The following is a 19098-nucleotide window of genomic DNA, read 5'->3' on the forward strand; positions in this document are numbered from 1 at the left end:
CTCAGGTAACTGTCTGTCCCATGCAGGGCTGCCCTCATCATCTGAGAGCCACCCTCAGGAACCGCTGAGGAGCTTCTGAACCCAATGTTTCCACCTCCCCAGCCTTGGTAGGGCACACAGGTCTGATCCCTCACCCCCAGGAGCCCCTGTCCCAGGCCAGCTCAGCACTTTTCACCATGAAGTACGACCCCCCCACCTTCCCCAAACCTCCTTGCTCCTCAGTAGGGGGGTTGGGGGGGGCCAAGACCCTGCTCCTGACATTTGGTGTCCCCACCACCTCTCTTGCACCAGCCCACCCTGGTGTCCCTCGGGTCCCTATGCCTGGCAGCCTGCTCCACGTAGGCTGCAGGGGCCCAGGGGCCTGTGTGGGCACCAGAGCTGCCACACCCAAGGCTCACATCCTGTTTTTCCCCGCCTTCCGGCCCAGGTGGACAACGGGCAGGAATGGGGCACTGGGTGCCCACTGCCAGGTGTCTGTGGGCACCCCAACCCTTTTTATCACACATGGGATGGGTCACTCAGGGGGTGGCACCAACTCCAGACCGGCCTGGCCCTGCATTGCACCCCTCCACTGTCCCACTGGGGGCAGTGTGAGTAGGGGTGAGGCCTGGAGGAAGAGGGTGCAGGGTGGTCCTCTGTGTCTGTAGGAAACTAAAGCCCCCCTTCCCCAGCAGGCAGTGAGGGTTTCCCAAGCAGAGCAGAGGTGCCCCCTCTCTCTGGGGTTGTGGTTGGAACCCTTAGGCCCCCACTCCAGCGGCCATCCACCAGAGCCCCAAAAGCAGGGCAGGTGGGCCCGTCTCCAGCACACCAGGGCCCAGATTTGAAATGTACTTTAACTGGCTTGTCTCCAGTATCCCTGTCCATGCCTGGTCTCTAGGGTTCTCCCCATTCCCTTCTCTGGGGGTCAAGACTCAAAGAGGACAGGTTCAAGGAGGAACGAAAGGTCCCCTGTCCCCCACAAAGGGGTTCCAGGCTGGTGCCGAGGCCCAGCCACAAGCACAACCGAGTGTCAGAACGCAGTCTCTTTATTGGGAAACGCCGGTACCTGCCCTCCCACCCGCGGGCCGCAGGGTCCTCAAGAGGGTGGGCGTCAGCCTCAGGGTCACTGCGGTGGGGTCGGCAGAGGGGCCGACAGTGAGGAGTGGTCGAACAGCGGGTTCCGCACTTCCATCTCTCCGGTCTGCGAAGACGGGCGTTAGGCAAGCCCAGGGGGAGGGGCAGGCAGCAGGGTGGCCAGGTGGGGGCAGGGCACCCACCTGGGGAGAAAGCCCCCAGGAACTGGTAAGTCCCCCGCCCCCACGGCACTCGCCGGCCCCCCCAGCACTCACCGGGGCCAGGCCCGGGCACTCATACACTGTGAAGTCGCCATCTTCGTTCTCCTCGTCCGAGGAGGCTGAGTCCAGCTCCTTGGGCGGCTCTTTATGCCTGGGGGGGGGGGGGGGCGGGGGCGGGATCGCTGGGTCCTCCCACACCCTCCAGGTGCCAGGGGCCCAGCCTGGAAGTGGGTGCTCAGCAGCCCTCCACCCGAGCCTCGCTGTGGTCGGTGGGGCCCAGGAGTGGGGGCGAAGGGGCCGGGGGTAGTAGGTGGGGCAGCTCACCGCTCCAGACACCGCATTTGCTGTCTCTGGTGCTGGTAGTGGTACATCTCGGCGCTGTGCGCCAGCCGCTGGTCTCCGGGCTGCTGCGGGGAGCGGAAGGGAGCGTCAAGACGCGCGGCGACTAGGGACAGCGCTACAGAGGGCGCGCGGGGCGGGCGACGCACCGAGATCCCGGGAGTTGCGGGGGACGCGGGCGCCTGCGGAGCCGTGTAGTCAGCCTTCTGGGTCAGGCGGATGTCTCGCTGCAGCCTGCGGGAGCAGAGCCTGAGACCCGCCGGGTCACCGCCGGCTCGCCCACCCTCCCGCCTTCCCCACGCTCACCTGTACCAGCAGAGAGCGGCCACAGCGAGGGTGGCCACGCCAGCCACAGAGCACGCCACGATGAACACTGCGGAGAGTGGCGCGGTGAGGGTGAGGGCGGGCTTCCAGCCAGGACCCTACCACCCCGCCCGCCCAGACCTACCGAGGGCGAGGCCGTCACCGCGCCCGCCCCGGGACTTCAGGGGGGACATGTGCACCGGCCCAGATGACACAGGGGAGCCCAAGGTGGTGCGGGGCGTGGGCGCAGGGACTCCCTGAGTGGAGGGGAGGCCCAGGTCCTGGCCCTGGCCTCGCTCTGAGAGCCCCAGGGTGGCTGCTGCAGAGAGAAGGCAAGTTATAAGAGAAGGACCAGGCCCGGGTCAGGGAGATGGGGAGACATGCCAGGTAGGGGAATAGGCCGGGTCTCACCAGGCTCCAGAAACCGATGGGGCCCCTCAGGCTGGGGCAGGGCTGTGAGCCTCCAGGGCCCTGCCTCCTGCCCGGCTAGCTCCTGGGCCAGGAAGTCAATCTCATCTTCCAGTCTGGGCTGGGATGGGCTGTGCCCTGTGGAGGGCAAGGGACCATAAGGTGGAGAGGCCCCCCTAGTCCCTCCCTGGCAACACCAGCTGCAGGAGGCCTCCAGAGACAGACGGACCCATCCTGAAGCCAGTCCCTGGGCCTAGGCCCCCCTCCTCCTCCAGGCTCCTCCCAGGCACTGGTGGCCTGAGGACCAGGTACCAGCCTGCAGCCCCTGGCTACCCTGGGTTGCCATGGTGACAAATGAGGGCGCTCAGTGAGAGCAGCAGCATTCCCAGGAAAAGTGGGGGTGACGCCAAGGGGTGGAGGTGCTAGAGGACATTCAAAGGCCAGAAGGGCAAGGCTGCCCTTTCCCCACTGTTACCAACAAAGGGGTGGGCAGAGCATTGGGACAACACATCACCCCACCCCATCACCTTCACTGCCAAGGGGGCAGTGGGGAGATGCCCCATTTTGCCACCCCCCCCACCAAGTCATGAGGAGGGAGGGCAGCTATCCCGGTGGGGCTAGTGGCTGGTTCCCCCCTTGTCCCTACAGTGAGCTCCACAGGCCAGACAGGCGCCAGGAGAACACCCACACACCGCACAGAGAGCTGAGCGCTGCTTCTGCAGCAGGCCTGCGCTTCTCCGTGTCCGCCCCACTCACTGCCAGGACCGTGCTTCTCCAGGAAGCACCGCCCACGGGGCTGGACTCCCAGCAGCCCAGCAGCCCTCCGAAATGCCCCACTCATGACACCTGAAGTCACTCAGTGTCTGGGCTCAGATCAGCGGGTGGGGCACCCCAGATGCACATGAAGTGGACGAGTGAGCAACGGAGACAGAGGGCACACTGGGCAAAGAACAGGGACAGCCCAGGGGGTGGGGCAGTAGGTGCCTGAGGGGTTTGGGGCAGACGCTTCGGGGACCCAGGCCTGGGGAACTCTGACCCTGCCTCTTCCAGGATCACCCCAGTATTTCACTCCCGACATCCCTTGCCCTGGGCCTCAGCCCACCACCAGGCTCTGGGCTGATGCCATCTGGAAAGGATCACCAGGCCACCTGGAGAGTGACATCAGTGTCCCTCGCATCCCACAGAGCTCAGAGGACCTGAGAGCTGAGGCTGGGGGTCAAATGTATCAGCGGGAAAGGGAGGAAGGTGCTCCTGCCCTCTCGTATGTACCCGGAGGATGGCGCATCCTGGGCACACAGAGCCCTTGGTGGTCCTCCTGGAAGGGCTGAAGGCAGGGCCCACAGACTTGTGCACCTGGAGGGCACCGTGCCCGCCTCTTCAGGGCACAGTCCAGGCTCCCGGGACAGGCGGCCACATCTGGGAAGGAAGCAGAGGCAGAGCGGGGTCACGGCCCTGCACAGAGGCGGCCCTGTCCCCGCCACCCGGCCCCTCCCCCACAGAGCTGGCCAGGCCCGGCTCTGACCATTGTTCTGGGCAGGCCCTTCCTCCCAACCGCCCGCGATCAGAACCAGGAAGACAAACAGTCCAAAGACTTATCGGAACGCCCCTGCCCCACCCACTCCCCAGAGTCCACTCTCCAGGCCTGAGCCAGCCCTCTGTACGGAAACTGACCCTCACTGTCCGGCAGCACCGAGCTCTCCTGGGCAGGGCCGTGCAGCCCTCCAAGTCCAACCCCTGGTCTCAGCATGCCCCAAACAAGCCTCTGTCTATACTGAGAGCCCCAGAGGGTGGGGCTTAGGTTTCTCTCTCCGGCTCAGGAGCAGCAAAGAATGCTGGCTACCCACCCCCCCACATACACATCATGGCTGTCCTTCCAAACCCTGACATGCCTTCCTACTGCCCTAGAGAGCAGAGCTGGAAGACATGACAGCAAGTGCCCAGCCTGGAAGTCTGTTCCCCCATGTCTAACCTCCGGCTTGTATCCAGGACACAGAGGGCCTGCTGGGGTTAGGGAAACCTGGGATGGAACTGGCCAGTCTCACTTGCTTTGAATTTAGAGACCAAGCTGGGGTCACTCCTACAACCACCACTGCCAAGGACTGGGGAACGCCTGGGACTTTGGCGAGGCCCAGTTCTTGATTTGGGGCTCAGACTGTGGTGTCCTATACACACAGCCAAAGGCTCCTATCCTGATGCTGGGGGTTGAGGACAGTGGTCCTGCCTGCCTCAATTTCCCCTCGGTTGCAGAAGGTGAATTACCTCACAGCTAAGGAATGTCCAGAGGCCTGGGACACTGGTCCCAGTCAGTGAGCTGCAGATCCAGGAGGATACCCAGCAGGCCAGTCAATCTTACTTGCGGAGTCTAGGATGGGGGTGTCTCTGGAGGACCGGGACCCTTCCTCTCAGCCCAGCCCTACACACACACACACACACACACACACACACACACACACACACACACACACACACACTGCAGAAAGGCCACTGGGGCCCAGGGTGACATGGAAGACCAGAGAANGAGGTGGTGGTGAGCAGGACAAGGACTGCCATCCTCTTCCCCAACAGGGCCCTGACCGGACAGAAGTAGTGTCTGAGCTCACTTACCAGAACGGTTGGGGCCAATGGGAGATGCAGCCAAGACCACGCCTTCCCACGCTGGAGAAAACAGTACATGGGGAGGGGGGACGCTGCAGGAGCAGCAGGTGGGGGCTGGCTGATGTCTCTTGGGGATGTAGAAAAGCACCCAGCCAGGAGACTAGCGCTGTCCCTGTGCACTGGCGAGGCTTGGCTCTAGAGCAACGGGGCCCAGGCATCCCTCCTGGCCCTGATATAAACACCGCCCACACGCTTCATCTTCAGCCCTGACTGGACCCTAGCACCCGCAGAGCCCACGACCTCGGCTTCCCCCCACTCCAGGCCAAGGACCAGCATCCAGGCTGGCCTAGGTCACTGATGCAGACCTAGGGCTGCGGCAGGGCTTGTGCCAGCTCGAGACGACTCAAGCGACTCAGAGACTCTCAGGCCACGAAGGTCGGCGGAGCAGGGAAACGGGGTCTGCGCCGCCCCAGGTCTGGACCCAGAGCAGAAGTAGGGAAGAGAGCCGAGGTTTGCCTTTGGGTAGGGGGGTGGGCCTGCATGAGCGACACAGCTGTGAGGAGGCGGGGCAGGCAACGGAAAAGGCGCCCCACTTCATGAACATTGTCGCTACCACTCTAGGAAAAACTCTTTATTACAAAATTCTACAAGTAGGCGTCGGCCCGCCCCCTAAAACAGACCCGGATGGTGGTGGGCGTCTCTGAGGGCCCTGATTATCACAGTAAAGGCTCCACTTCCTGGAGACCCAGCCCTGCAGTCACAGGCTGAGGACTGAGGGGTGTCCGAACCGCCCAGCCCCAGTAGGACGAGGAAGAGCACGAGGCTTTGAGACGGAGCCCAGGTTGGAGGGGGCTGGAACCGCTGTTTTCGGTTCCCTTCGCCCACCTGGGCCCCCTTTGGGGCATGGCGCTAGAATCCGGTCTCGGTTTCGGGGCTGCATTAGGGACAGAGAGGCTGAGGAACGTTTGGTGGAGGGAGGGATGGGAGAATATGGGGTTGGGGTAGCTGCCCCAAGCCCGTCCCTAGATGGCGCTCGGCGACTTGGTGGAGCGCGCCTGGCACAGCAGCAGGACAAGCGCGGCCAGGAGCAAGGCCGCGAAGAGCAGGAGGAGGACGACCCAAGAGCTGAAGTCGGTGCCCTTGAGCAGCCTCGACGGCTCGGCGGGGATCAGGTTGGTCAGGTTCAGCATGTAACCGAGCGCCCAGCCGACCGCGGTGTCCCCGGCCTGCGGGAGAGGGGCGCGGCCTCAGCCTCCGCGCAACCCGGGGCGGCCCCGCCCCTCCGCGCCGGGCCCCGCCCCTCTCCGCACCCGCCCACCAGCCTGCTCCCACCTTCTTCTGAAAGGTCACCCCGCCAAAGGTGCGCTGGTCGAAACCGTAGCCCCGGCTCAGCAGCTGCTGCACGAACATGGCCCCGGCGCAGTAGTGGGGCAGGCGGTCTCCCTGATCCGGCGCCCGAGCCTGCAGCTGGGACGCAGGTGGGAGAATGTTGGGCCTGCGGCTACCGTGGGGTCTCGGCCCAGCTGGGAGGGGTGGTCAGTGGTGTGCTGCCCCCCCACACACACACACACACACACACACACACACACACACACACACACTGCAGAAAGGCCACTGGGGCCCAGGGTGACATGGAAGACCAGAGAATGCCCAGCTCTGTCCTTCTCCAGACCTTGACTGGCCTAGCTTGGTTTCCGTGATAACCTGACACAGCATCCTGGCTGTAGGCATCTCCTACAGGAAGTGCCAGCAGTCCCTGTGGCAGGTGGGCAGAGGTACTCATCCTGGGTCAGCAGGCACCAGTATCAGTGAGCCAGGCCTGGGGTTTGGGCTAGTTAAACATTAAGCCTATGCCAGCAGGTCTTTCTGGACTCCACCCACCAGCTGGGTGCCTAGGAAGCCAGGCACTCCCTGCCTCTGGTGCTGAAAACCCAGAGTGCACCCAGGTCACAGGTAGCGGCCTGAGATCCAAAGCTGGCTCCAAGGTCTGGGTGCCAGGGGCCGCCCTACACTCCCACCCTCCACCCCCAGCTCAGGAAGACATGGCTGCCTGTTTAGTCCTGGGCAAGTCCCCACTCCAGCCTCAGGGTCCAGAAGGAGGTTCCAAGAACAGTGGCAGCTGGCGAGTGGCTGGCACCCCACCCCACATCTGGGTGAGCATAAAGCCAGTGAACAACTGGCCTGGCACCTGTGCACCCCAGGGGCTGAGCACAGTGGCTACAGTCCATTTCCTTGGGAGGCCCCACCCTGCAGGCCCTGGAGCTAGGCTCTCAGTAGGGAGCCTCTGCCATCCCTGGCCAGCCAAGCTCCGGCCTTCAGGCCTCCTTGGGCACCTCTCCTAGCCATGCCAGCCTCCCATCTAGGGGTGCTATGCCCAGGAGGAAACCTGCCCTGCTCTACCCACACATAACGAACCACACTGCCGGGGTCAGCATCCCAGCAGCACCACGTACAGTCACTTAACTTCTCTGTGCCTCAGTTTCCTCGTCTGTAAAACGAACTAAGAACAGCACCTCCCTGTGGGGCTGCCAGGAGAACTGAGTGCATGTGTGGGCACAGAGTGTCCCAGCTCTGCCTCCTGGGAGCCCAGGTCCCTGCAGACCTTCACTGCCTGGAATGTCGGTGCCCATCTGGGAAGCAAGGCAGGTCTCCGAGGATCCCAGGCTCCTAGCTCTCTGCCTGAAGTCCACCCTGGGAGGTGCCCCTCAGCCCCTAGCACAGGCAGAATGGCCGGATCCTCCAGGGAAGAGCGAAAGGGAGGAAGCTTGAGACAGGAAGCATCTGCTGCCCCCGCTGAAGCCAGAGCGAGACCCTAAGCCTGGGACAAGCTGTCGAGTACCCCGGGAACCTTCAGACCCAGCCATGGCAACCAAGCAAGGCACGTGACCAACACCACTGGGGGCATGGGGGTAGGCAGACCAGCACGGCGACCCCGATCCCAGGACAGACACCGGTAGCCAGGCGCCCATGGCCAGGCCCGCACCATAGAAACGCGCACAGGACGGACTGTTGGCGTGGGCCCACGCAGAGAGCCCACCAGAGACACGGACACAGCTGGGCTCACGGACTGAGACAAAGAGAAGCGCCTGAACTCCGGGGTCGCCGCCAGGAACCCGGGAGAAGACCCATCTAGCGGAGGCCTTCGGCGGCCCGATGGATGTTTACCGCACCCCGCGCGAGGCGGGCCGGGCCTGCGGGGCCTGCGGGCCCGGGAGACGGTGACAGCGGCGACGCGCAGCCCGACCCCCGCCCGGGGCGCCCCGCGGCCTGCGCCCAGCGCTCTCGCTCACCCGGGCGGCCGGCGGCGGCACCGCGCAGGGCCGCGCCGAGAACGAGGCCGGAGAGCAGCAACCGCAGCAGCCGCAGGTGCCGCGGGGAGGGCGGAGGGACGGGCGTCGCCATCCTTCAGCGCCGCCGCCAGGGCAGCATGGCACCGTGCGGCCCGGGGCTCGGCGCGGGCTCCCGGCGCCGCGTCGGCGGAGGCGGAGGAGGAGGAGGAGGGGGCGGAGGAGGCGGAGGAGGAAGAGAAGGAGGAAGAGAGGCGTTGGCGCTGACGCTGCGGCAAAGGATCAGGGATGGAGGCGCCGAGGCTAGAGGGAGCGCAGGCGGAATGCGCCTGCGCGCTCCACCTGCGGGGGCGGGACGGCGCCTCTATTTGTGCCCCTCCCCCTCTCTCCAGTTCTGACCGACCCCCTTTCCTGTGGGCCTCAGGGTGCCGCAACCTCTGCAGCCTCTGCCGCCGATAACCTTCTCTGTTCTCCACAAATCCGGCTAGGGACTGGCCGATAGTCGGCTTCCCCAGGAGGCGCTTCCCCCTGCCCCTCCCTGTGGGGCTGCTAACTTCCACCCCACCCCCACCCCGCTAGAGCAGAGGACCTGCCCGGGTCTGGAGGAGCGAGCACCCAGGGACACAGGAACACCAGGCGCACACAGATGGACAGGTGCACAGAGACGCACAGGTGTGCCCAAAGACGCACCGGGCACTCAGAGACACACCGGTAAAAGCAAACACACGCACAGAACTAAGCCGGTATTGGTGGCCACCATGGTTGGAGTGAGTTGGCCGCTTTCAAGGGAGGCCACCAGGGGGCAAGAGTAGCCTGGAGCTGTTGATGAGAGCCAGTTGGGAGCTGTCCACGGTCCCCAGGTGACAGCCTTTTAGCTCCCTGGGGCCCCACGACAACAAAGCAGCTATGGTGCACCCCATTACACTCCACCTGTTGCCTTCCGAGAGCACATCCACCCCATCCCACCTGGAAACCTCCCTCCGGCTCAGATCATTGAAAGAACAAAGATGAGTCCCTAAACAGGTGAAGATTGGCTGGCTGCCCTTAGGTGTGTGAAGTGACTCGCAAACTCGCAGAGGTGGTGGTGAGCAGGACAAGGACTGCCATCCTCTTCCCCAACAGGGCCCTGACCGGACAGAAGTAGTGTCTGAGCTCACTTACCAGAACGGTTGGGGCCAATGGGAGATGCAGCCAAGACCACGCCTTCCCACGCTGGAGAAAACAGTACATGGGGAGGGGGGACGCTGCAGGAGCAGCAGGTGGGGGCTGGCTGATGTCTCTTGGGGATGTAGAAAAGCACCCAGCCAGGAGACTAGCGCTGTCCCTGTGCACTGGCGAGGCTTGGCTCTAGAGCAACGGGGCCCAGGCATCCCTCCTGGCCCTGATATAAACACCGCCCACACGCTTCATCTTCAGCCCTGACTGGACCCTAGCACCCGCAGAGCCCACGACCTCGGCTTCCCCCCACTCCAGGCCAAGGACCAGCATCCAGGCTGGCCTAGGTCACTGATGCAGACCTAGGGCTGCGGCAGGGCTTGTGCCAGCTCGAGACGACTCAAGCGACTCAGAGACTCTCAGGCCACGAAGGTCGGCGGAGCAGGGAAACGGGGTCTGCGCCGCCCCAGGTCTGGATCCAGAGCAGAAGTAGGGAAGAGAGCCGAGGTTTGCCTTTGGGTAGGGGGGTGGGCCTGCATGAGCGACACAGCTGTGAGGAGGGGGGGCAGGCAACGGAAAAGGCGCCCCACTTCATGAACATTGTCGCTACCACTCTAGGAAAAACTCTTTATTACAAAATTCTACAAGTAGGCGTCGGCCCGCCCCCTAAAACAGACCCGGATGGTGGTGGGCGTCTCTGAGGGCCCTGATTATCACAGTAAAGGCTCCACTTCCTGGAGACCCAGCCCTGCAGTCACAGGCTGAGGACTGAGGGGTGTCCGAACCGCCCAGCCCCAGTAGGACGAGGAAGAGCACGAGGCTTTGAGACGGAGCCCAGGTTGGAGGGGGCTGGAACCGCTGTTTTCGGTTCCCTTCGCCCACCTGGGCCCCCTTTGGGGCATGGCGCTAGAATCCGGTCTCGGTTTCGGGGCTGCATTAGGGACAGAGAGGCTGAGGAACGTTTGGTGGAGGGAGGGATGGGAGAATATGGGGTTGGGGTAGCTGCCCCAAGCCCGTCCCTAGATGGCGCTCGGCGACTTGGTGGAGCGCGCCTGGCACAGCAGCAGGACAAGCGCGGCCAGGAGCAAGGCCGCGAAGAGCAGGAGGAGGACGACCCAAGAGCTGAAGTCGGTGCCCTTGAGCAGCCTCGACGGCTCGGCGGGGATCAGGTTGGTCAGGTTCAGCATGTAACCGAGCGCCCAGCCGACCGCGGTGTCCCCGGCCTGCGGGAGAGGGGCGCGGCCTCAGCCTCCGCGCAACCCGGGGCGGCCCCGCCCCTCCGCGCCGGGCCCCGCCCCTCTCCGCACCCGCCCACCAGCCTGCTCCCACCTTCTTCTGAAAGGTCACCCCGCCAAAGGTGCGCTGGTCGAAACCGTAGCCCCGGCTCAGCAGCTGCTGCACGAACATGGCCCCGGCGCAGTAGTGGGGCAGGCGGTCTCCCTGATCCGGCGCCCGAGCCTGCAGCTGGGACGCAGGTGGGAGAATGTTGGGCCTGCGGCTACCGTGGGGTCTCGGCCCAGCTGGGAGGGGTGGCCAGTGGTGTGCTGCCCCCCACACACACACAAACACACACAAACACACGGGCAATGCGGGGTAGAAGGACGGAGGCCGAGGGGCCACCGCTAGGCAGGGCTGTTCCTCTAGGATGGCAGCAAGCGCCTGTGCCTGGGAGGTGGAGCTGGAGGGGCCAGCAGGGATGGCCACCCGGGGAACGGAGGGCTGCAGCAGCCTGGGCGCCCGGTCAGGGAACAGGGGAAGCTCCAGGTTTGAACTTGAACCGCTGGGCTTGCCTCCTGCCCCCACCTCCACGTCCACCTACCACTAGACACAGACAGAACAGGGAGGGGCCTCTGTCACTACCCAGAGCCCACAGACCGTGTGTTTCTCCCAGAATCTCTGGTGGGCACCTCACTCTCCATAGGCCATAAATCCTGCATCTGCCTTTACTTGGCACCAGTGCCTCCTAGAATCCTGGAACTTGTCACTAAGTCCTCACTCCCCCCCCTCCGCCCCCCAATTCAACCTGGTAGGTCCCGAGTCCTTCTACTTCTCCACCCTCCCCACCTGTCTGCTACCTGCTCCCCACAGTCACAGAGGCTTTGCACTGGCCATTCCGCTGCCCTCTAGGTCTTGGTTCTAGGGCCAGGCCTCAGGAAGGCTTCTGCAGCCCCATCTGGTCTGTCTCCCAGCCTCTCTGCTGCAGCCCAGCCACTTTTTGAGTCTGACTCTTGGTGTCCCCCCCACTACAGTGGGCACTCTGAGAGGCCCAGGTCCCTTCTACCAGTGACGGGGAGGCATGAGCAGCTGGCTGAGCCCTCCTGCGAAGTGCCTGGAGGAGGGGAGCAGGCCTCACCTCACTCCATGCCTGGTTGCAAAGGGTGACCACGGCGGCCTCCAGCTGCTCTATGGTTGTCACAGGCAGCCCCATCACAGTCCTCAGGAAGTCCACGGTGTAGAAGAAAGCAGAGAAGCCCTGCAGGGGGGACGGTCACGCTGTGTCCAGACCCTAGGCGCTGCAGGGCAACAGCCCTCCACCCTGCCCTGGACTCACAATGAAGTTCCCAGCCACAGGGGGCTGGAAGACGCCGTTGAAGGAGCACCGGGAGAAGCGGCAGGAGGAGATGTTGAAGAGCCCCAAGACGAGACTGCGGCAGAGGGCAGGGTTGCTGCTCCCCGACAGGTGGACCCTGTCGCTGCTGTGGAAGGTCTGGGGCCTCTGGCCTGCGGTGCATGGTGACTCAAACACGTCTCGGAGCGCCACTTGGGTGGAATAGCCCTTTGGCCAGCAGGGGTGGGAGCTGTGGGTCTGCTTGTGGGCCTGAAGCAACAGTGAGGCTGTTGGCTGCACCATCCCCACCCCAGGACCCTAGGAGGGCCTTCCCAGAGCACCAGCCTGACGAATCTCCCACAAGTCCCACTTGATGACGTCGCTTCTGTGCTCAGGAGCAACCCATGGCTCCCCGTTGCCTGCTGGGCCAGGCACCCTAGGCGCTCTGAGATCTGCCCCTGGGCCCCCTTTCTCCCCAGCCTGGCCCTCACCAGTCCTGCCCCCAGCCACTGAGCCTTAGCCCATGCGGGAACCCTCCCCACCTGTCCTTCCAGCTGATTAAAGCCAGCTTTGGTTCCTGCTGCCTGGAGAAGCCCTCTTCAGTCTGGCTGCCTGCTGTCCAGGCTCTGCTCTGTGCCTTTGGCCCAATCCCTTCTTGCCCCCTCCCTCCAGGGGCACGGTGGTACGGGTGGGCTGGGGGTGCTGGGGCACCTGCAGTACACTGGCCAGCAGCCTCTGGAGGACCTGGTCACGGCCGTAGCAGAGGAAGCTGTGGGTGTAGACGCGGTAGTGCTGGCCGTAGAGCCTCAGCTGGACCTCATTGGATGGATCCTCAGCGGGACTGGCTGTCTCGAAGGTGATCTGTGTGGAGGCGCCCCCCAGGTCCATGGCCCCCAGGGTCCCCTTCCTTGGCCGGAACCACCGGCCTGCCCAGTCATACTGTGAGGAGTGGAAGTTGGGGTGAGACGCAGGTGGGTGCCCATGTCCCCTGGTTCACGGGGCTGGCCAGGAGGCCCACCTTGATGAAGTTCTCCAGCAGGTAGTTGGCAGTCACCCAGCCAAACACCCCCTCTTCCTGGCCTGAGAGGATGCGGGCACCACGGAAGTCAAAGGGGTATTGGCTCAGCTTCCGTGTCACAGCTGCAAGCACGCTGGCCGAGGCCTCTGGACTGGTGAGGCTGCAATACAGGGTAGACTTTGAGGGGCTCTTCCCAGGTGGCCATGGTCCTGGTGCTCAGGTAAATGGTTCTGCTCTTCCAGCCAGGACGGTCCCGGCCCAGGGCTGCTTGCTGCTGATGGGTATGGGGCCCGCCCTGTGCTGAGGCTGCTGTGGGGACCCAGGGCCAGCAAGGTTAGGAGATGGGCACACTCACTTGAGCAGGCGCATGCCTGCGGTGGCTCCCAGGTAGAGGGGCGTGCCCACGTGTCTGTTCTTGGGCACATCCCGGAGTGCCTGGTCCAGGCATTCAGCAAGACTCTGGCCAGCCCCGGAAGGGTTGTCTGCATAGCTGGAGATGCCACTACCTAGAGGGAGGCAGCGAGGTGGACCCAAGCCTGTGGGCAGCCCCTAGGCAGACCACAGACCAGTAGGGCTGAGGGGCTTGGGCTCCTAAACCAGGTGGCAGCTTAGACACACCTTCCCAGCTTGACCCCTCAGAGACACCCAGTTCAGTAATAGACAAAGGGGCCCACCCACGTGCCACCCAGAGTCTCTGTGGCTGCTGCCTGCGTAGTGGGTGTGTGCACAGGTGCCAGGACAAAGCACTGGGCATTGTCAACCTGGCTTAGCCTCCCAGGGGGCCTGCCTGGGTGTGTCTACCAGCTCCTCCAAGTTCGGAGGCTCAGAGAAGGCTAAGGACAGCCACAGTGACACAACTTGGTTGGGGGGAGAATGAGGACAGGGGTGGACGGCAGGAGCCTCCTGCTCTGTCTGGGGTGTAGAGTTGGGCCAAGCAAGACCCAAACCTCCCAACCCATACCTGGGGCTTCCCTTCTAGAATGGAAGTGCCTACAGCCCTGCTGAGGCCTGGCCCAGCCTCCCTTTTGGGAGCTCCTGCAGCTCCTGCTTGGAGCAGACCCCACTGGGCAGCAAGCGGAGGGGCCTGAATGCTTGGCCTATAGAGCCGCAGGCTGCAGAGGACCCCTGAAGCCCTATAGTGAGTGTGTACCCAGGCCAAGGAGCACCTAGTGCTTGGGGGACCCTCACCGCGCACGTGACAGGAGCTGTGCTGGCCCACAATGCCAGTGTCGTTCTCCTTGTCCGCCGGCCACTTGTAGATGAACATGGACGTGTGGGAAGAGCCAGCGTCCAGGACGATGCCATACTGGGGGTGGGGGTGGGAGAGTGAAGGCCATGCCCTTTGCCCCTCCCCCCCCTGCATCCCACCCTGTGACGAGGTTGGAAGTTCTGAGGCTCAGAGAAGACTAGGGACAGCCACAGTGACACAGCTTGGTTGGGGGGAGAATGGGGACAGGGGTTGATGGCAGGAGCCTTCCTGGCAAGGACAACTGAGGGGCTGTGTCAGGGTCAGAGGATCCCAGGATCACCCTGGGAACCCTGTCCTGGGGATGTAAGGTCCCCAGGCTCTGGGAGTGGAGTCCAGCTGCAGGAATCCTCTCGGGCCAGATCTTCCGTCTACCCCATCCCAGTCTCTCTGACCTCAGCCCAACCTGAGGATGTGGAAGTCAGGACCTTGGGAGAGGCTGAATGTGGACCTCTGGTCCGTGTTGACCCTGCCTGAAGACACCCCCACCCTGGGCCTCAGAGTGCTCTGTCCTGCAGAACTGGAGGGCGCCAGCCAGGCAGGCCTTCCTTGCAGGTTGGGTGAGATCAGCACCCAGTTTGCAAGTGCCATTTTCCAGCCACCGAGGGCCTGGATTCTAACAAGGAGAGCCATGCTGGACAGCAAGCCCTCATGAGCCCCTGGAGAGGGGCCACTCCAGTCCTCCCCCCACCAGGGAACTTCAGCATCAAAGCCAATCCATCCACCTTGCCTGGTGGTCGCCCTTGACTGCAGAGCACCCATCTCTGCAACCTCCCATCCTGGGCTCCTGGGGCTTAGAGCACCCAGGCACACACACCAAGCCTCCCCCCACCCCTGCAAGTTCAATAAATGGTTAAGGGACCCAACTGGACTCCTGGAGGTGGGGCCTGGCATAGCCCACCCCAACCCCTTGAGCACCCCCTGGCGCTGTCCCCCAACCCCCACCTCCTAGCCACCAGGCCAGTTCTCCCTCAAGGGCAGCGCCTGTACTGTCTGGACCACAGGGAGGTGGAGAGGGCCCCCTGGGCCCTGGATCCTGTCTGGTTTGAACCCGAGCCAATGAGCCGCTGGGGACCGCGCGGGTCCAGCCAGTGCTGAGAGACAACCCCTCGGCCGCACCCGTGACAGGCTCTGCGAGCGGAGGAGTTCCCGGGACTTCTGCCTCCAGCCCAGCGTCGCTCCGGAAGCGCCGGTAGACAGGGACGGGAGAGGAACGCATGTGGCCGGGACTCCACCCTGCCGGCTGGGTGCCCAGCACGCGGGCCGGGACTCCACCTCGCCCAGCTGGGAGCGGAGCGCGTGTGGGGGTCTTGGGCAGCCACTCGGGCACAGCCTGGCCCTGCGCGGGTTCGGAGCCTCCCCGCCGGCTCCCCGGCCCGGGGCCGCTGCTCCCCGGAACGCGCTGGGTGCCCGAGCATGCACCTTGAGCGTGGGCGGCTCCCGGACGTCGCGGGTGGAGACACACAGCAGCAGGAGGCCGGTGAGGCCCGCCGCGGCCAGCAGCAACGGCGGCAGCAGCAGCAACACGTTCCTGGCCATCGGTGGCGCGCGGACAGACGAGGTGCTGACGGAGGGGTGGCGGGGAGCCGGGAGGCCGAGGTCCCGGCCGCGGGATAGGCGCCCGGGGCGGGGCCCAGACCGGCACCGGCCACTGCTGGCCCCGCCCACTGGCGGGCCGCCCCGCCCACCGCCCTCCAGGGCAGGCTCCAGCGATCGCAGGTGACAGAGATACTGCGATGAGTCATTCTGCCCTCCCAGGTCGCGGCCCTGAGTCACTCTGCCTTCCCAGCTCCCAGGTCGCGGCTCCGGCACCCTAAGACAATTGCCTACTCTCCTCCTTCCTGTCCACTCACCCCCAACACTCATCCCCTCTGACCTGTCCCTGTGACCCAAAGGGATGGCCTACTAGCGTCTGGACACTGGGGGTTCCACTAGGGCAGGACCTAGAGAACCCCCAGGCTTCTCCTGGAGGGGTCGTGGCGTGGCTTTGGGGAAGGCGGCAGGAGGTCTGGCATGGGGCTGGCCTGGGCTGGGCTGGGCTGGCTCTGGGGCAGGCTCGTTCAGAGTGTCATGCGGCTGGAGAGCACTGCTGCTCCTGCCCGCTCCTGAGGACAGGAGGCACTGCCAACTACAGGAACAACGTGGTATCCGGGCATACCTTCCCTGCAAGAAAGGGCCAGTCCGCCTGCCGTGCTGACCAGGCCCTGGGCTACATGGCAGAGTACCCCACAGGTCAGGCCCCAGACGCAGCTGGCCCAGGCCGGGCCCGCCCTTGAGGTGCTGGGAGTTTGAAGCTGAGCAGCCAAGCAGCATTGAAGTCAGACCTGTGTCACACAGCCTCAGTGCCAAGGTGACAGGCAGAGAGGGGCAGCATGGCCACAGTCACACCAAGCCCAGAAACAAGAGGGCCTCTTGGCTCAGGGCCTGGGCCTTCCCTGCTGCCTCCTTTGCTGCGGTGGGGGGTCAGAAGCTTCCCAAGGAGGGGAACAGGAGGAGGGTCCTCTGCACACAAGACCTCATCCTGGAGATGAGGGAGACTGTCCCCCAGGCCAGGCTTGTCATCACACCGGTCCCTGGATGCTGGCTGGGATGGGCGAGTGGTCAGCCGGCTCCAGACTCCAGCTGTGCCCCTCCACCCCACAAAATGTCCGGTTGCTATGCTGCCTCCTTCCCCCACGTGCCCTGCGTGCCAGCTTGGCCAAGCATCACCCCTTGCCCTGACCAGTGGCCACCCCCACTTCATGACCTGGCAGAATGGCAATTCCAGCAGCAAGAACCTGGTGGGACAGCTACAGGGAGCCATGTGGCAAGCCCACCTGGGTGTGCCAGCAATGCGGCTGGGGAGATGGGGCCCAAAGAGCAGCATTTGATGGGGGCGGGTCTGGGCAACACCCTGGTTGGTTGGAACTGGCAGGGACAATGGGGCTGGGATCGCTGCCCGGGCTGAGGGTCTGGTGTCACAGGCCCAGCAAAGGAGCCTTTCTTCCAGTTGAGGGCCCAGCGGGAAGGGTGGGAACCCTGGGAGGTCGCTCAGCCTCTTCAAAGCCACGCTGGCTGGGCCGCACCAGGCTCCAGGCCCCAGTTTCCCGCCACCACTCCTCCCCTTCTCCCCCTCCCCCCGCAGGCCCTATCTTCCACCCCAGAAAGCCCAGAGAAGGGAGAGGCCTGCAGATTAAGTTGAAAAGGGAGAGACAAAGGCGGCCCAGATGGAGCCCAATGCATGAAAGAGCATGAAAGGCGGGCGTGCTGCAGGCCTGCCCCCTTGTTGAACTGGCCTCCCAGAACCCCCACTAGCCCCACTAGGGCCTAGCAGAGCTCCCCGATGTCCTGGACTGTTGTTGGATGGAGCCCTGCCAGGCCTGAGGATGGGGCCTGGACCCTGTCCTCGGGAGAGCTGGGCTCCTGGCCGAGGGCCCAGATCAGCCTGGGAAAAGACGGGAAGGAGGGAGGGAGCAGGGAACCGCCAGGACAAGGCTGGAAGTGACTTCTCTCCCGAGAACCAGCGCAGGAACGCCCCTTGGCGTGGAGATGTCCTTCGGGAGCAGGGCTCTGGAAGGCGGACTGGGGGGGGGGGTCGAGAGATGGGAGGCCAGCCCTGGCGGGAGCCTACTGGGTGGGGCAGCCCCCCTGGGGCGGGGCTCCAGATGTGCTTGGCCCTGGCCCCAGGCAGGAACTCAGCTGTAAGGGCGTGGGGGAGAGGCCCTTGGGAGAGGGGTCCTAGAGTCTCCCTGCCCCCACAAGATCCAGACCTCCCTCCCAGGGTGGGAACGTTCGCTCCACCTTGGCTGTCTCTGCCTCAGTCTCCCTATTGGAAGACACAGTGTCTTGTTGCTGAAACACTGGCAGTTGAAAGCCTTTCTTCATGTGCTCATGCAGTCATTCAACAAATGCCCGCTGATCACCCCTGTGGGCCAGAGACCCCGCAGGCTCCGTGTGTGCACAGTGAGCAAGGGGTGTGCAAACCCCATATGTGGGTGTGGGGAGGCCAGCCACCGCCTGTCCTGGGGGGAGCTGACTTGTCAAAGCCTCCTAGGATGCCTGTGAGATGAAGCAGACCCACAGAAGAGCAGGCAGCAAGTGACAACGCAGGAGTACGTCAGAGACCATGGTGGCCCTGACAGAGGTGGCCACGCTCTTGAATTCTGCACTTGTTACTGTCTTGCTTTGCTTTATAGTTTCCCACCAGCCAGAGCGTCTGTACGGTATTGTGCTGTTTCCCTGGTTTTCGCACCGTATTTTATTCACTGGACCTGCTGTCGTAACTGGCTTCTGTCACTCAGAGTCCATCTTTGAGCTGCATCCTTTGAGTGGACCTTCCAAGCTGTGGCCTGTTCACTCTGTTTGCAGGATGGTTTTCTGGCATAAGCATTTTTATGTTTTCTGTGAAGCATCTGTTCAAATCTTCACTCCATTTTCTAGGGGTTTATTCATCTGTTTCTCACTCACTGAGAGGCATTCTGTAAGGAGACAGCTGACCCTTGAAGAACACGAGCTGCTCGGGGCCACGTATACGTGGTTCTTTTTTTCCAAAAATGAAAATATATTTTCCTTATCATTGTGTTTTTTAAACTATTGGGGAACTGTGTTTTTTCCAGGACCCATTAGCTCCAAGTCAAGTCATTGTCCTTCAATCTAGTTGTGGAGGGTGCAGCTCAGCTCCAAGTCCTGTTGACATTTTCAATCTAGTTGTGTGTGGGGGTGCAGCCCACCATCCCATGAAGGAATTGAACCGGCAATGTTGTTGTTAAGAGCGTGCACTCTAACCAACTGAGCCATTCGGCCACCCACTGGCAGCTCAGCAGCAGCTCAGCTCAAGTCATTGTCTTCAATCTAGTTGCAGAGTGAGCAGCTCACTGGCCTATGTGGGAATCTAACAGCTACATTGTTGTTCAAAGCATGGGCTCTAACCAACTGAGCCACCCAGC

The 19098-nt window shown here is 63.4% G+C and overlaps 3 protein-coding genes across 10 annotated transcripts; all 3 read right to left on the minus strand.

Annotated features, from left to right (window-relative positions):
- Window positions 1-1007: 1007 nt before the first annotated feature.
- On the minus strand, window positions 1008-8570 carry NPDC1 (neural proliferation, differentiation and control 1). 6 transcript variants are annotated; one of them, XM_019640748.1, is made up of 9 exons: window positions 8210-8570; window positions 3594-3740; window positions 2328-2462; window positions 2062-2232; window positions 1920-1986; window positions 1763-1862; window positions 1599-1681; window positions 1329-1425; window positions 1008-1180 (listed from the first exon to the last, which is right to left on the minus strand). In XM_019640748.1, exons 1-9 carry the CDS (start codon window positions 8319-8321, stop codon window positions 1103-1105), a joined length of 990 nt encoding a protein of 329 aa, XP_019496293.1. In that variant the 5' UTR covers window positions 8322-8570; the 3' UTR covers window positions 1008-1102. The 6 variants fall into 6 exon arrangements, with proteins under 6 accessions (XP_019496293.1, XP_019496316.1, XP_019496290.1 ...); XM_019640771.1 differs by having other exon boundaries at window positions 1599-1678; window positions 1763-1847; window positions 8210-8569; XM_019640745.1 differs by having other exon boundaries at window positions 1599-1678; window positions 2062-2235; window positions 8210-8568.
- Window positions 5536-6344, minus strand: LOC109381790 (ectonucleoside triphosphate diphosphohydrolase 2-like). Its single transcript, XM_019640786.1, has 2 exons — window positions 6252-6344; window positions 5536-6145 (listed from the first exon to the last, which is right to left on the minus strand). The coding sequence occupies exons 1-2, from the start codon at window positions 6327-6329 to the stop codon at window positions 5942-5944; spliced, it is 282 nt and encodes a 93-aa protein (XP_019496331.1). The 5' UTR covers window positions 6330-6344; the 3' UTR covers window positions 5536-5941.
- A 1404-nt stretch (window positions 8571-9974) lies between the features above and the next one.
- Window positions 9975-16302, minus strand: LOC109381754 (ectonucleoside triphosphate diphosphohydrolase 2-like). 3 transcript variants are annotated; one of them, XM_019640722.1, is made up of 9 exons: window positions 15596-16300; window positions 14116-14233; window positions 13283-13433; window positions 12928-13087; window positions 12621-12770; window positions 11913-12179; window positions 11715-11834; window positions 10691-10825; window positions 9975-10584 (listed from the first exon to the last, which is right to left on the minus strand). In XM_019640722.1, exons 1-9 carry the CDS (start codon window positions 16037-16039, stop codon window positions 10381-10383), a joined length of 1749 nt encoding a protein of 582 aa, XP_019496267.1. In that variant the 5' UTR covers window positions 16040-16300; the 3' UTR covers window positions 9975-10380. The 3 variants fall into 3 exon arrangements, with proteins under 3 accessions (XP_019496267.1, XP_019496256.1, XP_019496277.1); XM_019640711.1 differs by having other exon boundaries at window positions 12621-12848; window positions 15596-16299; XM_019640732.1 differs by lacking the exons at window positions 9975-10584; window positions 10691-10825 and adding an exon at window positions 10845-11182 and having other exon boundaries at window positions 12621-12848; window positions 15596-16302.
- Window positions 16303-19098: the final 2796 nt, after the last annotated feature.

Source organism: Hipposideros armiger, unplaced genomic scaffold, assembly GCF_001890085.2.
Source record: "Hipposideros armiger isolate ML-2016 unplaced genomic scaffold, ASM189008v1 scaffold_3, whole genome shotgun sequence".
Classification (NCBI taxonomy): Eukaryota; Metazoa; Chordata; class Mammalia; order Chiroptera; family Hipposideridae; genus Hipposideros; species Hipposideros armiger.

What these genes read in the sequence shown, in the direction of transcription:
- NPDC1 (XM_019640741.1), bottom strand. Translation starts at nt 8,321, where the DNA reads ATGGCGACGCCCGTCCCTCCGCCCTCCCCGCGGCACCTGCGGCTGCTG. An exon ending in CAGGATGCGCCATCCTCCGG is followed by an intron (nt 2,463 to 3,593) that starts GTACATACGAGA and finishes TGCCCTCCACAG; the next exon opens with GGCACAGCCCATCCCAGCCC. An exon ending in CAAATGCGGTGTCTGGAGCG is followed by an intron (nt 1,426 to 1,598) that starts GTGAGCTGCCCC and finishes CCCCCCCCCCAG; the next exon opens with GCATAAAGAGCCGCCCAAGG.
- LOC109381754 (XM_019640711.1), bottom strand. Translation starts at nt 16,039, where the DNA reads ATGAGTGTTGGGGGTGAGTGGACAGGAAGGAGGAGAGTAGGCAATTGT. An exon ending in CAGCTCCTGTCACGTGCGCG is followed by an intron (nt 13,434 to 14,115) that starts GTGAGGGTCCCC and finishes GCCTCCCTCTAG; the next exon opens with GTAGTGGCATCTCCAGCTAT. An exon ending in GCAACCAGGCATGGAGTGAG is followed by an intron (nt 10,826 to 11,714) that starts GTGAGGCCTGCT and finishes CCTGCGTCCCAG; the next exon opens with CTGCAGGCTCGGGCGCCGGA.
- LOC109381790 (XM_019640786.1), bottom strand. Translation starts at nt 6,329, where the DNA reads ATGTTCGTGCAGCAGCTGCTGAGCCGGGGCTACGGTTTCGACCAGCGC. An exon ending in GGGTGACCTTTCAGAAGAAG is followed by an intron (nt 6,146 to 6,251) that starts GTGGGAGCAGGC and finishes CCTCTCCCGCAG; the next exon opens with GCCGGGGACACCGCGGTCGG.